This window comes from Panulirus ornatus, chromosome 4, assembly GCF_036320965.1.
Source record: "Panulirus ornatus isolate Po-2019 chromosome 4, ASM3632096v1, whole genome shotgun sequence".
Classification (NCBI taxonomy): Eukaryota; Metazoa; Arthropoda; class Malacostraca; order Decapoda; family Palinuridae; genus Panulirus; species Panulirus ornatus.
Genome location: NC_092227.1, coordinates 74,687,480 through 74,704,882, shown reverse-complemented (window position 1 = coordinate 74,704,882; position 17,403 = coordinate 74,687,480). Strand labels below are relative to the sequence as shown.

The 17,403-nt window shown below is 38.7% G+C and overlaps 1 protein-coding gene across 2 annotated transcripts in view; it reads right to left on the bottom strand.

The window, feature by feature from the left end:
- The window catches only part of mRNA-cap (mRNA capping enzyme), a 96,767-nt gene that overhangs the window by 55,782 nt on the left and 23,582 nt on the right, over positions 1-17,403 (bottom strand). For both annotated transcript variants that reach the window (XM_071696986.1, XM_071696984.1), the window contains exons 4-6: positions 16,263-16,374; positions 13,722-13,828; positions 8,559-8,736 (exon numbers count right to left, since the gene is read on the bottom strand). In XM_071696986.1, coding sequence (XP_071553087.1) covers positions 8,559-8,736; positions 13,722-13,828; positions 16,263-16,374 — 397 coding nt within the window. The remainder of the gene's footprint in view (positions 1-8,558; positions 8,737-13,721; positions 13,829-16,262; positions 16,375-17,403) is intronic.

Below are 17,403 nucleotides of genomic sequence, written 5' to 3'. Positions count from 1 at the left end.
CTGAAGATTTCTGTGGATATGCTAATATTCTGTTCTGGGTGAGATATTTTTCCAACTGTTTACTGAAGTGCTGCTGTATGTTTGTTACTGCTACTGTGGTGTCAGGGTATTGTAATGTAGTTGTGAGGTCATCTGTACATGAATCTTCATTCTGAGATTTGCCTAAGGTAATGGGAGATAGTGTAGGAACAGATTGAAGTGATTTGGAGTAAGAACTGCTCCATGGGGAACTCCAATGCAGAGCTTGAGTATTTTAGAGACGAAATCAATGTGACTGGCCCTGGCAAAATGTTAAACCTGCAGTTGTAAGGTAATTTGATCTTTGATTCAAACAGCTGAGTTCCGTTTGTTTACTGCTACAGTGAATGCCATCTCTATCATGTAATCCCCTATGGATTCAAGCCATAGGTCTAAAATGCTGAAGGTACTACCTATACAATGCCATCTCTGCCACATAATCCCCTATGAGTTTGGGCCATAGGTCCAAAATGCTGATTGTATTACCTATACAAAGCCATCTCTGCCTTATAATCACCTATGAATTTAGGCCTAAGACTAAGATGCTGTTGGTATCAACTACACACAGGCATTTCAGTCTCTCATCTACACCTAACACTCTTCTTAGAGTGCAGTTACCAATATATTGTCTTGGGGAGCACTAACTATGACAATATCATCCAATCTCTTTTTCAGGGTGCCAATCAGCTCGTTATATTCTTCTATAGTAATTTCTGAATTTGAATTCTTATGGTAAACAATGTTGCTCCCAACATTCAACATTAAACATGACTTTTTAGTTAGTACATTAATGTCTTTTACCTTTCATATCATGTGGGAAATACTGGTACTGGGGTACACATGGATTGTTCTCTTAGCTCTTAAATTCCCTGCCATATGTTTACCCGGCTTCTGGACTGCGAATCTCCAAGACTCATGGAACAATCATCGTCACTCCTTTTTTGCAAGTTGCTGAGTATCACAAATCGATTGCTAGTGAGTGGCACCGGGGATGTGCGTGTGTGTGTGTGTGTGTGTGTGTGTGTGTGTGTGTGTGTGTGTGTGTGTGTGTGTGTGTGTCCCACGGAGAAGGGGGAGAGGAATGACTGGATGGATGGTTGAGTGTGACATATACATGAAGGAGAATATGGAAGGGCCTTGGTGGAGGGGCAGGACTGGGAGGTTGAGTTAGGGTGACAGGATTTTAGGTGAGGGTGAGAATAGGTAGAAGAACAGGGGGGATGGGGGATACAGTAAACATGAGGTTCAGGAGGGCTGAGGGGGAACAGGCTATTGGGGAGGGTGCTAGCACAGGAGGGTAGGGGCAGGATGTGGGCATTGAATGGGTGTTGGAGAGTAGGATGGGTAGGGAAGGTGTGAGCAAGGGAGGGGTGGACCATGACGGTGGGGGGATTAGGTGCTGGGGAGAAGGTAGTGGGGGTAAGGTCCCTATGTATCAAATTTTCCACTATCAAGGCCTCAAGTGCTGCCTTGATTTCACTTTAATAACTTTAATTAATCTTTCAGATTACTACGGTTTGCACAGAACAAATAAATAATCTTTTTATAAGCTCCTTCTGGTCCCACTATTATAAAATCCTTAATAAAACATCGACCACTGGATGTACATGGGTATCGAGTTGCTGGTGCCACTGTATTAAAAAATAAAGGGTAAAAAATGTAAATAAAAGTGAGGGAACACTTATCTGTAACAGATGCACTTATCACTGGTAATGCACTATGATCTTGGTGGGTTGTTGGCTGGGCAGTGACCTCGTTTGACTGATAACTAGAAAGAGGTGTGGTAATAAAAATCACGTGGTTGAGGGAGCTTAAAAGGTGTGCTGAAGTGGTTTGCACATATGGAGCAAACGAATAAGGAAAGGTAAACAAAAAGAATATATATATATATATATATATATATAACTGGAGGACGGAGGAGCAAGTGGGAACTTCAGTGAGGGGGAGGCTGGTGGGGAGGTGATAACAAGTGGTGGTGGTGTGAGAGGGAGATGGAGTGAGTGTTTTGGGGGTTTGTTGAGTGTGTTTGCTGATAGAGTGACGGATGTGGGGTGTTTTGGTATCAGAGATATATAAAGATAGATTGATAGACAGACAGGATACGGGAAAAGTTTGTGGTAATCGGAAGAGTATGGCTGAAACAGCTGAAGAGGGTATGCTGAGACTGTCTGGACATATGAAGAGAATAAATGAAAACACGTTGACAAAGAGGATATATGTGTCAGTAGTGGAAGAGACAAGAAGTAGGAGACCAAGCTGGAATTGGAAGGATGGAGTGAATAAGATTTTGAGTACTTAGGGCCTGAATGTGCAGAAAGGTAAAAGGCATGCATGGAATAGTGATGGAGTACACAGGGGGAAAATAGCTGCCAACAGACCGAACTAAAGTATTTGACGCAGCCTGAGGAAACCATGGAAAGGCCTGTGGGGCCTGGTTGTGGAAAGGGAGATGTGATTTTGGTGCATTAAAGAAAACAACTACAAAGTGGATGCGAGAGAAAAAGGCCTTTTCATCATCTGATTCCAGTACTTCCTCACTAATTCAGGGAAAAGCAAACAAGTATGAAAGAACTCAAAATAATATTCCACCTGGGGAGGGTCATCTCTGATGAATGAAGAGTTTATAAGCCAACAGACGGTGCACTTGTAAACAGATTGAACAGGAATAACAAAAACTGCATGAAATATAAAAAAAAATGCCATCTTGACAAAATAGTCAATCTTCTTAAGTTTCCTGATTTCCTTAGTCCAGATTTTTAAAACTATTTCTGTATTCACAGGCAGGTACAAGGTAGCTTGAATATCTTAATCAGCTGGCCTGCCAATATCAAAGTGGGTGATACAGTCTCTCCACCATCATGTTACCTACCTAGTCTGTCAAGAATTTTCAACTTCTAGTGATGCACATATTTCCTAAGAGTCTTCTTTGCAATGTGCTTATGCATGATTGTGGGACATGACTCTTCATGACACAAAAAGGCTCATAGCAATTTCAAAATAAAAACAGACATAACAGATTGCTAAATTCCTCACAAAACAACAATTGCTCCATTGCACTGCACTTGTATATTGTTCTGATATCGTAAAACATGAAATGCTCATTAAATTTCAAATGATTTTGTAAGAAAGATTCAAGTTCTATACACAGTGAAAAACAACATGGCTGGAAAGAGAGGTGAAATTGCCTCCAGCCAGCTAAGAGCTTCCTTACAACCGTCAACCAATCAATACTAAGTTTTCAGATGAAGTTGCAAAGTAGAAATGCATCCCTCAGACAAAATGTTCATTATTTAGAATGGCATCCTTTTCTTTCTCATAACCCATGCAACAGCAGGTCTTCAAAATGTCCAGTTTATGATGAGCCTAGCATTTACGATTTCCAGGTTTGAATGGTATCACTGTAGACCAATACGCATATATCCAAGCTCTGAGGCACACGTTTCTTTAGGATATGAAGACAGATACCAAATGCTTTGTATTCTTTTAATATTCACTAAAAAGAGTTCTCTTTAGACCTTGTAGCATCAGAATGTAGAAAGAATCACTGGGTAAATAAAAAGTAAATCTATCAGAGAGGAATGTCAAGATTATCCAAAGGGGAATGACGGGACAAAATAAAGATGAAGAGAGTGGTTTTACCACTTTCAGAGTAGCTATATCATTACTTGGATGGAAAGGAGAGGTGAATTTGCTAAAGCTATTACAATGTTCATGACAAAGAACTAAAATGATTTATCAGTGGAAGAAGGAAAGCAAGCACATTCCTATCACATACAAGTGTGACTGATCTTATCAACAGCAAGACGGTAAAATTATTCCTGCCAAAAACAAAGAATGACTGAAAATTACATACTGGGGAGTGTTTCCAAGTATATTACACCTTGTCCCTGGTCTCTATAAGTTCAGAAGAATAAATCAAATAATATGTAAGGAGAGAGATTCTTAGAGGAAGGCAGCAGTTGGTAGGCAGCCAACGACCAGGGAGTTATATTGCCAGTACTACCCACCTGAATATCCAAAGGGTTAGTAGCACGTGTGTAGTAAGCCAGCACTACAGCGGTTGTCAAATTGCACTCCTCTGTCCCAGGTAGCTGTCTTTCCTTTCTGCCTAACCCACACAAGGACTACTGGCATTTCGTCTACAAAATACAATCTTTCCTTCTCATACGCAATGTGACAACACTTAACTCATACTCCTCATTCTTCAAAACTCTACATTTTCCTGTGGAGAGCACTATGTGCTATCCTCGTCTTTTGGCAAAATGGTAGGAGCAATAGATAGGACAAAAAGCTAGGAGCATTTAGGCAGGAGCATTAAGTAAAAACATGAGGTAGAAGTTGTAGGTAGAAACACTGGGAAGGAGTATTAGGTAGAAGCAGTCAGAAGGAACATTAGGTAGGAGCCTCTGCAAACATTACACTAGAGCTGCCCTCTGCCAGTTGCCTGTTAAGTGTAAGGCACTAAAGGCTAAGAAGCAGCAGTGGAGTTGACTAGTTATGGAGACTCTATTGCTGTGGCAACTTCCTTGAAGAAGTTCCAGTTGGGAACAGGCATCAGACATACAGACTGACAGATTAAAGATTCTTAGAAGAGAAAGGGATGTATGCCTCTGTAACCGCAGCAAAGATAACCATCTACTTATTTGGCACATACACAGAAGAACCATAAAAAGAAGCAATAGTCATCCCAAAAACGTTATTACAAACAGTCCATGAGCATTCCTAATTGCTGAGGTTGGTGTAAGGAGATGGAGAGGAGTACTGGGTTTTCAGAATGGAGACACTTACAAGAATGTGATCAAACATCCCTACAACGGTGAAACAATATGGGAATACTAAGGAGGGATTAAGTTAATGAGTGTCCAGGTTCATTCATACCTCAAAAGAGTCATTATGACAAACACAATCAGTAATCCAGTGAGAAATCTATTAATTCTGAAGTTTATCACTGACATCAATTAATTTTTTCTAGAAAACTGCATACCTGTACTACACTTTTCTTAAACTTCCCTAACTTTTTTCATCTGACACAGGTGAACATTCCTTTACCAAACCACACATTCCCATTCCAGGTTAAACTTCATCATTTCAATTCTAAATTGTTCTGTACAAAACTGATGTCCCTATGTCTTGTCCTTCCATGCATACATCTATAACTGCTTATCAGATATTGACATTCTCTTCAATTTTTTTTCTTTCACACTTGATCATCATTTCCTGCATTAGTGAGATAGCACCATGAACAGACAAAGGAAGGCCACATCTGCTCACATCCATTCTCTAGCTGTCATGTGTAATGCATCAAAACCATAGCTCCCTATCCAACCAGGCCCCACAGACCTTTCCATGATTTACCCAGGACACTTCATATGCCCTGGTGCAGTCCACTGACAGTGTGTCAACTCCAATGTACCCCATCATTCCAATTCGCTCTATCCCATGCATGCCTTTCACCCTCCAGCACATTCAGGCCCTGATTGCTCAAAATCTTTTCACTCCATCTTTCCATCTCCAATTTGGTCCCCTGTTCTTGTTCCCTCCACTTCTGATATGTATATCCTCTTTGTCAACCTTTCCTCACTCATTCTCTCCATTTGTCCAAGCTATTTCAGCACACCTTCTTCAGCTTTCTCAACCACAATCTTTTCATCACCTGACATTTCTCTTACCCTTTCATTACTTCCTTGATCAAACCACCCCACACCAATATAATACTTAAACATTTCATTTCCAAAACATCTATCTTCCTCCTAACAGCTTCACTATAGCTCATGCCTCATCCATACCATACTGTTGGGGCTACTATTCCTTAAAGTAAACCCATTTTTGCCATCCCAGACAACTTTCCTACACATTAATCAGTGCTCCCAGAGCCTTTGTCCCCTAACCCATCCTATGACTCACTTCCATATCTATAGATCCATTTGCCACCATGTCCATTCCCTTGTATCTAAAACACTTAACTTCCTCAAAGTTTTCTTCATTCAAATTCACACTCCAGCTAAACTGCCCTTCAAAACTGCAAAACCTAATAACCTTGCATTTATTCACATTAACTCAACTTCCTACTTTCATACCCAATGCCACTCTGTCATCAACTTTTGCAGTTTCTCACACAAATCCACCACTAGTGCTGTATCATCAGTAAACAGCAACTGACTCACTTCCCATGCCCTCTCATCCCCCAAAGTCTGCATACTCACCTCTCTCTCCAAGACTCTCACATTTACCTCCCTCACCACCCGATCCATAAACAAAGTGAACTACCATGGTGACAATACAAACCCCTGCCATAGATCAACCTTATCAACCCTCAGTAGGAACCATTAGCTCTCCTCTTTTCCACTCATACACATGCTTTCAACCCTTGATAAAAACTCAATGCTTTGACCAAGTTTCCTCCCATAAATTGTATTCTTAAGACCTTCCATAAGGTATCTCTATCAACCCTATCGTATACTTTCTCCATATCCATAAATGCCACATACAAATCTGTCTGTTTCCATAAGTATTTCTCACATATATTCCTTAAAACAAAATCCTGATCCTTACATCCTCTACCATTTCTGACACCACACTAATCCTCCCCAATCTGATGCTCTGCTCATGCTTTCAACCTCTCAATCAATATCCTTACTAGGTATACTCAAACTTATGCCTCTGTAGTTTGAACACTCACCCTTATCCCCCTTGCCTTTATACAAGTGGCACCATACAAGCATTCTGTCAATCCTCAGGCACATCACCATGATCTATACAAATGAAAATCCTTACCAACCAATGAACAACATAGTCACCCCATTTTTTTAATAAATTCAACTACAATTCTAGAGGCCCTTTGCCACATTTCAGCTCATGTAAGGCTTTCACCACCTCTTCTTTCTCCAACAAACCACTCTCCATGACTCTATTTGCATACCACCCAACCCCAAACACCCTACCTCTGTCATTCTATCATAAAATGCATTCAATATACCACCCAACCCCAAACACCCTACCTCTGGCATTCTATCATAAAACACATTCAATAGTCCTTCAGAATACCCCATCTCCTCCTCACATCATCATTACCTGTTATCACTTCCCTTTTGCCCGTTCATCATTGTTTCTATCTGTTCTCTTGTTTTTTGCAAATCTTATTCTCCCCAAAGTTTACTGATACTTGTTTGCCCCAACTCTTATTTGCCCTGTTTTTCAACACCCACACCTTCCCCTTGACCTCCTGCCACTTTTACACTTACCCCAATCATTTGTACTCCTTCCCTATAAGTACCACCCAAACACATCTTTTTTCTCTTTCACAAGCAACTTTTACTTCTTCATCCCACCACTCACTTCCCTTTCCAATCTGCCCATCTTTCTCCTTTCACATGCTACATGCATCTCTTGCATATGCCAGCCTTGCTTCCCTAAATACCTCCCACTCACCTTTTGCCACTTACTCTCACCTTTTGCCACTGTACACCCAATCTCTCATGGCATTCCTTAACACAAGCTCTTTTCCGAGCTCACTAACTCTCACCACTGTCTTCTTACCAACACTGTTTCCTCTTTTCAGAAAATCTCTACAAATCTTCATGCTTACCTCAACAAGATGTGATCAGACACCCTAGCTACCTCTCTCAGCATAATTACATTCATAAGTCTCTCTCTAATTACTATCAATTAATGTGTAAACCAATAATACTCGCTGACCATCTCTCCTACGCACATACATATACCTGTATGTCTCCTACTCATATACATATATTTGTATACATCCTTCTTTTTAAACCAGTCATTCCCAATTGCAAGTCCTTTTTCAGCACATAATTCCATAAGCTCTTCACCATTTCTATTCGTACCAGTGAATACCACATGCCCCCCCAATTGTACCCTCAACTGCCGTATTACCTTTGCATTTAAATCACCCATCACTAATATCCAGCCTCTTACATCAAAATTGTTGACACACTCAATCAGCTGCTCCAAGAACACTTGCCTCTCATGACCTTTCTTCTCATGGCCAGGTGCATAAGTAGCAATAATCACCCATCTCTCACTATCCATTTTCATTTTTACCCACATCAATCTACACTTCATTTCTTTACACTATCACACCCACAACTCCAACTTCTAAGAGTAGTAATACTCCTTCCTTAACTCTTGTGGTCTCACCAAACCCTGACTTTACTTCTCAGACATTTCCAAACAACTCTTCCCCTTTACCCTTGAACTTTATTTCACCCAGAGTCAGAACATCCAGGTTTCTTTCCTCAAATGTACAACCTATTTTTCCACTCCTTTTCGTTACATCCAAACACATGTACACACCCTAGCCTGAGCCTTAAAGGAGGATGAGCACTCCCTGCTTGGCTCCTTCTGTTCCTTCTTTTAGAAAATGAAATACAATGAGGGTATTTTTTTCAAGTCCCCCCTTTTAGTCACCTTCTATGACACAGGGAATACAGAGGTAGAACTCTTTCTCCCCTTCTTACAGAATGAAAGTTTTTCCATGGACTATAAAACAATATGTAACAAGAAAATTCTATTTTCCTCACCTGTTCCAACCACACATCTGCTTCATTCTTTTCTGAATTTCTTTAAGTTTTTGTTGCTGGGTTATTGGGCTTACTCCTGAAATACCCTCCATGAAGACAGGGTCTTTCTTGGTCCTTTCATGCTTTTTGCTACCTTTCACTGGATCACCATCATCATCTAAGGTGCTATCATCAAATTCTGTGGAAGAATTCATGTAATTACGCAAAAGACAAAATAATGTAAAATATCTTCAAATCTGAGTTTACTACATCTTCTATTCAAATCATAGAATTTCTTAATTTCACTCAACACTAAAGTTACTGATATGTAGCAATAATGTTGGTCTAAATCTTTACATACTGCACTGATTTTACACAAGATTTGCCTAGAAATGAATAACTTCCCTGCACCTGTTAGAATGTGGGATGATTTTAAACTTTCTTTGAATGCAGTTAAAGCTGGAGGGAGACATTCAAGAAAAATGATAGAAATATAAAGACTTTTCATATTGCACGAGGTGTGATTAACCCTTACACTGTGATCAACAGTGACAGAGGGACTTCAAAGAATTGTAGCCAACAACAAATGATGTCCTAACTTTTCCCATCTCTATCTGAATATCCTAATGACTTATGATACAATTCACAGGCTTATAGAGGTCTATTCCATTGCTAGGAAGCTGTAGGAAAATATTCTGCTATCTTTAGCATCCTAAAAAACCATCATTATAAGTGCAAAATCATCCACCTGAGGGTCCTGCATACAAAGTAACCCTGCAGACAAAATGTAGATCGATGAATTAGTTATTATGAGGAACACTTACAATGTGTATCAGTTGGTGAGGAAAGTTAAGAATAAAGGGAAACCCCACTATCCTAGATACTGAATATACTGGAAATATGCTATATCAGACACCCAAAGCCAAATTGGACAATTAAAAGATTTTCTGGAATTAGTCTGATAAATCAGATAGTCCACAGCAATCCACACTTGCAGTCACCAAAAGAAATATGATATCTAAAGTTTTCAACGAGAAACATCCCTACTGCATAATGAATGAATGTCTGGAATACTGTGTTCTCAATCATATGGAATCAATGACATTACAGTCAACAAAAATAATAATCTATTACCATAAAGTAAATATTTCATTGCACTGTAATGAAATATCATGACTGTAAATGTTTTCAGCTCAGTACAGTATTTCTACCTTATGGAGGTTCTTTCATTCTAGCTACTCTATCAATGTCTCTTACTTGTGCTGTAATATGTGACACTTTTGTTCCAAAAAAAACCAGTGCAATTTGTAAGCATGATCATAAAGGTCGTATTCATTACAAAGTGAAATTTGCAGGTACCTCCAAAATTGTCTCCACCCACAACACCACCACCACAGCCTGGTTCACCATCCCTTCTAGCCCCACAATTGCTACAGGTACCAGTAAAACCATCTTCAACTGGTATGAGAATAGTACAATTCATGTACAAAAAATCACCGTACTACTCTACTTTGTTCTATTACTGTACAAACACATTTACATTTAAAAGTACATACAGCACTCCATTGTGTGACCAACCCAAGTGACCACTTCAGACTATCTTTAAATTTACTGGAATATAAGTTCAATACACCTGAAGAAGGTCCAATAAAATCAAAATACTGGAAATACTGGAAAAACAAATTCATCAGACATCACTTTCCTTTTTCCTACTCAAAAACTCCAGATAAAAATTACTCAGTGCTTCTAGCAGCTTTCTTCCCATACTATATATTCTAAAGACCTACAAGACATCCCTATCAATCCAATCAAAGGCTTTCTCCAGATCCATAAATGCCACATACAAATCCATCAATTTTTCTTTCTCCAGATCTATAAATGCCACATACAAATCTATCCATTTTACTAAGTATTTCTTACATAAATTCTTCAGGGCTAATATCTGATCAACACATCCTCTACCACTTCTGAAACCATACTGTTTCTCTCCAGTCTGATGCTCTGTACAGGCCTTCACTCTCTTAATCACTATCCTCATATACATCTTACCAGATACATCCAACAACCTTATACCTCTGTAGTTTTGAAAACTCACCTTTATCCCATTGCTTTTATACAATGGCATTATACATGCATTTGGCCAATCCTCAGGCACCTCATCATGATCCATACAAACAATGAAAATCCTAACTAACCAATCAACAACACAGGCATCCGCTTTCTTAATAAATCCAACTCCAATACCATCCACACCAGTTGCCTTGCCACATTTCATCCTATTTAAGGCTTTCACCACCTATTCTCTCTTCACCAAATCACACTTCATGACTCTCACTTCAAATGCCACCCCAACCAAAAAACTCTACATCTGCCACCCTATTATAAAACAAATTCAAAATACTCACTCCGTCTCCTCCTCACTTCATCAGTACCTGTTATCACTTCCCTTTTTGTCTCCTTCACTGACGTTCCTATCTGTTCTTTTGTCTTTCACACAAAAATCCTTCCAAAACATCAACATATTCTCCCTAAAGTTAACTGATACTCACTCATTCAACTCTCATTTGCCCTCTTTTTTTTTTTTCAACCCCAGCAACTTCCTGTCTTTTACACATTCCACAATCATTTGCACTTCTGAAGTCCTGCCCAAAGGCCTCTCTTTTCTCTTTTAACTAGCAACTTTACTTCTTCATCCCCCTCCTCAATACCCTTTCTAATCTGCGCACCAATCTTTCATATACCACAAGCATCTCTCAAGCACAATAGCACTGCTTCCCTAGATACCTACCATTCCTCACCCACTCCCTTGCTTCATTTAATCTCACCTTAAGTCTTTCTACACTCCAGCTCTCCTTGTATTTCTTCTCACATCTCCTTTCAAAGTTCACTTACTCTCACCAATATTGTTTCTTCTTTTCCTAAAACCTGAACAAATCTGCACCATTGCTTCCACAAGATAGTGATCAGACATCCTTCCAGTTGCCCCTCTCAGCACAATTACATCCAAAAGTCTCTCTTTTACACACCTATCAATAAATATTTCTTTATATCTATCATACATAATTGCTGTTTCCCGTGTTAGCAAGGTAGCGCCAGGAAACAGATGAAGAATGGCCCATCCACTCATATACACATATATATACATAAACGTCCATGTACATATCAACATATACATACACATACACAGACATATACATATATATACACAAGAACATATTCATACTTGCTTGCCTCCATGCACTCCCGTTGCTACCCCGGCCCACAGGAAACAGCATCGCCACCCCCTTCATCAGCAAGGTAGCATGAGGAAAACAGACAAAAAAGACCACATTCGAATATTCACACTCAGTTTCTAGCTGTCACGTGTAGTGCACCAAAACCACAACTCCCTATCTACATCCTGGCCTCAATGACATTTCCATGGTTTACCCCAGACACTTCGTATTCCCTGACTCTGTCCAGTGACAGCACAGTGACCCTGGTATACAAACATTAGATAACAGCTAATAGTGGCACTGACTGCGGATAAGCAAGCAAGAGTAGCTGTCTACAGGTATGGGTGGAGATCATGATAGTAGATGACAAAGATGCCACATCGACAAAATTCAAAAAACAATGAGAACGCAAAATAGCCCAACGTTACATAATGTTGCCTGGCTTCTACTGTATGAATGTCAGGTTATATTACCTGCCTCTAATGAGTTAAGTAAAATCAGGCCTGAAAATAAAACAATTATCATACACAGGCCATATGCCTGCCTCATCCCAATTAATGTAAAAACCTACCATATCAATAAAGGGGAAAGAAAACAACTTTTTTAGGACTTTTCTCTAGTTTTGGATGATATACTCGTTATTTTTCTGATTTTTTTTTTCAGACACAGGAAAGTCCATTACAATCATTAGGGGAGTTTAAGGGTTAAAGGAAAACAGAAGAAAGGGATTACAAAACTCATTCTCCTAAGAATTCTCACAGATGAAAATTATAAGTTGTGTGTTTAACTATCTTTTAGTTAAAGCTAACATCACAGACATGCTAAATGTTTTACATATCACTCAATTGCCTGAGAACAAATTTCTATTGCTCAAATAAATATGTGACAATAGAATCAATCAGCAACCACAATTTACAACCTTTGCTCATAAAAAAATAAAAACTGTCCAAAGGACTTTGTGAAAGTGACAGATGTCTACTACACCAGACATCTGTTGTAATGCATACTCCAATAAATACCCAGCTTGATTAGCAGACTCTTTAAATGAATGAATAAGGATACTACAAAGGTGATGATTCTACATTCAATAAATAAGGATACAACAAAGGTGATGGTTCTACATCATGTGAATCAAAACAAACTTTATCAGCTAAAACTTAATCCTAAACTGGATGATCTGTTGTTAAATAAATCACAAGCTTGAGTGGAGTGAGAAAACACGCACTTCTTGAAGCTGGCTTCAACATACCATCAATAAGTTGCACGTGAACCCAAAAACTGAAGCTTCACTAATTTTCCTTTAAGGAATAAATAGTCCTTATATGAATTTACCTTCCTTCAACATATCTAACATATGAAATTTCAACAGACCCATCATAATTTCCCTTACACAGGAAGCCTGCACCATTCAACTATAGTGAGCCTATGAAGAGGACTTTTATGAGAAGCCTCTATCATTCAACTTTGGTGAGTCTTAAGAAGACAACTTTCCCATTATCAATGTTCACCAGGTGTTTCATGTATAAAGTATGCATAAAATCCTCTAAAAGGTTATCATTTGATATCCCATAGTTGAGTGGGAAAGCATAGGTAAAAGAGATTTCAACATCATTTTTATTTGCTCTGAATGGATTTAACCATCTAGCATATGACATCCGGTCACTGTAAATAGCAGAAAATAAAAAATCATAGTTCTCATGTTTATGTGCAGTGAAAGTTTTTTAAATGTCATGAATGAATCAGTCTGCTCTGATGTTCTGTAATCTTTTGTCTTTAATTAGTAAAAATGCCATCATTAGCCGTATGCTATCTGCAAAATCTATTCATATGAAAAGAGAATCTAGTCAACCAACAGGTTTCTTTTACTCCACATTCAAGCAGATGTACCATAAAAAGTAAATAAAAGCAACTTCAAAATATCATGTGGACTAAAATGTGAATCCAAAAAAAATAAATCAAATTTACTAACCATTACACCAGTCAGGGAGTGGTGGTGGAGGAGGAGCTTCATTAGGATCATCCCCTGATCGCTCATAAAGTGCACGTATGTAATCGCCCTTGTAAATGCCAGGATGTCTGGAAAGTATCATAGTGAAATATAAACCCTGCATATCAGTTGCCAGTTGGAGGATGTGCTAAAAATGCAAAAGTTGAATAATGAAGAAGAGGAAATAAGTTATGAAATTCCTCAGTAAAAGTATCAACAACCAACAAATTATAAAAGTTTTCTGCTTCTGGGGTATGACAATGAATTCACTAGCCCTGGTATGAAAGTCCTAATCCCTGGTAACCCTTGGTGCTGATATCACATAATCAGAGACCTTGTTATGATAATGACCTACTTTGAACCTAGGAATAACACTTTTCTGCTCTGTCCAGCATCTACAACTACAAAATCAGAATTGCAACTTCAATACCAAGGTGTTTATATAAGTATGAATCTTATCCATCTACTTTTATTGTTGATGCTGTATCACACGCAGAAAGTTTTTATGAACACGAGATATTCTAAACATAATCTGTAAGTTTGCCTTAAGAACAATTTACAAATATGAGAAATCCTGGGTCAAATTTGATGAAAATATATCCAATCCAGTCATAACATACTCAAAATATATAATGACACACCAGACTGGAATCTAACTCATATCCTCCAGTTACAATAAATAGACCATCTCACCCACTGAGAAAAACAAAAATGACTCTAGGCATCATATACAATACACACGATATTCACTCACAACATCAACTATAAAGCAGACTAACGGCCCTCATAATATTAACTGGCACTAGATATCAGACAAGAAAAGGAGCCCCTCAACAACCTCTACAAACAGATTATCTGCTATGCTTTCAATTATGCCACACCTGCCTTGTCTTCCATTCTCTCAAAAGTATATGAAACAAATCTGCAAAACAAACCAAATAGTGCGCTAAGAACAACCACTGGCTGCCTAGCAACAACAAACACACAACACCATTCCAATGAAATGAAGATCTACCCAACATAATCTCATATCACTGTGCTTGGGACTTAATTCCATGTTAAAGCACTAAAATCCTCACATCAAAAAGATTCAACAATTAAGCACCAATCCCCAAGTAGAAATAAAAAACTTACCCCTGCCTCACACTTCAGTAACCTCTACTCACAAATCCTACCACCCCAACAATATAACACTGACAAAACACATACACACCACACACCAAACTAACCCAACAAATTTAGTACTAAAACCAACCTCCCAGCTCAGTCTAAAAACTCAACCCATCACACATACACCCATCAGAGAACATACTCTCCAGACAAACATGTGTGACACTTTCCCATCTATGTTATGGACATCACCCATCGCTACAAAATTACAAACAGTTTCAACATATCCCAAGACCCTTCATGGCCATGACGCAACTACTATAATGAAGGCACAAAGCACTACTCTCTCCACATAAATACATAAAAAACATCAAAACATTTTATAAGCCATGGTCCCATCTGGAGTGTTGCAGGAGCCTAATAAAGATAGAGGGGAACCCCTGGGGCAGGGTGTGAGTAGGTAGGTACAGTGTCATTGAAAAAAAAAAATTGTTTGTCCCCAATGTGTTTTCAAAGGGTATACACGGCTAAGGTTTACTGGGGTACAAGCACAAGATGTTCTCCAGGTGAAATCATCACACATCTGAGTACTGAAACTAGTGTTTCCAAGTGTGAGCACCAGTAACCTGCCTCAGTATGTCTCAGGCTATCTTGAGGGAAGGATGTTCTTTCTTTACTCTTCCTGACTGGCACTTCATTTTGGGAAATTCGCTTCTGGGTGCTATTTCTTCCACCTGCACTTCAAGATGGTTGGCTCTTACCTTTCTAAGGAGGAAAAAGCCCATGTTCTTGACTGGAAGCAAGAAATTGTGGGTACATGTGAGATTTCTAGGTGCACTGAGCACTCAGAATGATCAACTGGCTACTCCCTCAAACACCTCATCAATACCTTGCCTCATTCAGGATCAAGACCCTACTGGAACCAAAACATGGACATAGAATATTTCAGGAATCTTATCAATTCCATGCCCAGACATCTGCAGATCGTAATCAAGGTTAAAGGAGAGACAACTAAAGTACTAAAATGTATGTGTGACATACAAAAGCATAAGACACTGATACATAATCAAAAGAAGAATATCAATGATACATTGATATCAGTAGTATCAATGACAGCTCTAATGAAAAGTGATGAACTAAAAATGAAATTTTCAAACATTTTAAGATACATCTTTTTTTTCTTGGATAATGGGGAAAACTCTCCTGCATCTCAATGGAAGTGACTAAAAGAGGTGGAAAATGGGGTAGAGGATATCCCTTCCACTCCTGTATCATTCTGTATCATCTGAAGTTTATAAAAGGGGACGAGAAAGAATTTTCTGTCAAAGACTTAATCATGTTTCATATGTGACAGTGCTAAGTCAGAAAAGGTAGATGTAAAAATAAAACACCTTACTGAATGCATCAACTTACCTTGCTTTAGCAAACTCACTTATAGCAAAATCAACACCCCAATCTTCTTTTATAATGAAATATGAAGATATCAGGAATCCAGTTCGGTTAAAGCCATGGGTACAATGCACAGCTGAAAATAGAATAACAAAATATCAATAAAGTTTTCATCACTGACATAAACAGATGTTAGAACTATGCTAACAATCAGTACATCAAAGGAAGGCAGAATATCAAACACACTGTATACCTACCTGTGGCCAGTCAATGAGGCAAATTAGGTACACAAAACTTCATAAATAACTAAATCACATCTTTAGCCCATTCTAAAGTATTACTCTAAGCTGATTAATGAAGTGAGGACAGTGTCTTTATTCACACTACCTCTAAAGAGCAAAAGCTTCCACTGAATTCAATCCCAACTTATTCCTGGGCATCCTCATGTGATAAATCCTAAGCTTTATTAATTCTCTCAATGTAAATGCCATCTGCTCCTCTTTGATCTTTCAAGTGAAGTACTAGACTATCCTAATGACTTGTTGCCATGCATTTTGTAACAATTTCTTCAAACCAATTATCCATTCCACATCTTTTTCTTTATCTTTCCTACTAATTCCTATCATACAATTCAAATTATCAATTGCTATTACTCTTCTTTTTAACTTATCAATGTATACTTGAGCTTCATATCCATATATCAGTTTTGGAACAAGTGCCCCTTCATGCAAGATTCTTGAACACTGCCATTTTCAATTTACAGAGGCTTTCAGTGTGTTGGCAATTTTTCTCCCATGCATGGCTACTCTCAGTTTCAGCTCTCTCATTACCATCTGTACTGAACTTTTTTTAGCTCAAATACCTGAACTCATTTATAACTTCCAGTTCTTGACCACTCAAACTAATGTTACACAGCAAAATGATACATTCATATACACAAACAACAATCACATACACGGGTAGGAAGAGAGGAAAGTGATTGGTTCTCAGTGAATGTCAGTTTGTGGCAGGGGTGCATGATGTCTCCATGGTGGTTTAATTTGTTTATGGATGGGGTTGTTAAGGAGGTGAATGCAAGAGTTTTGGAGAGAGGGGTAACTATGCAGTCTGTTGTGGATGAGAGGGCTTGGTAAGTGAGTCAGTTGTTGTTCGCTGATGATACAGC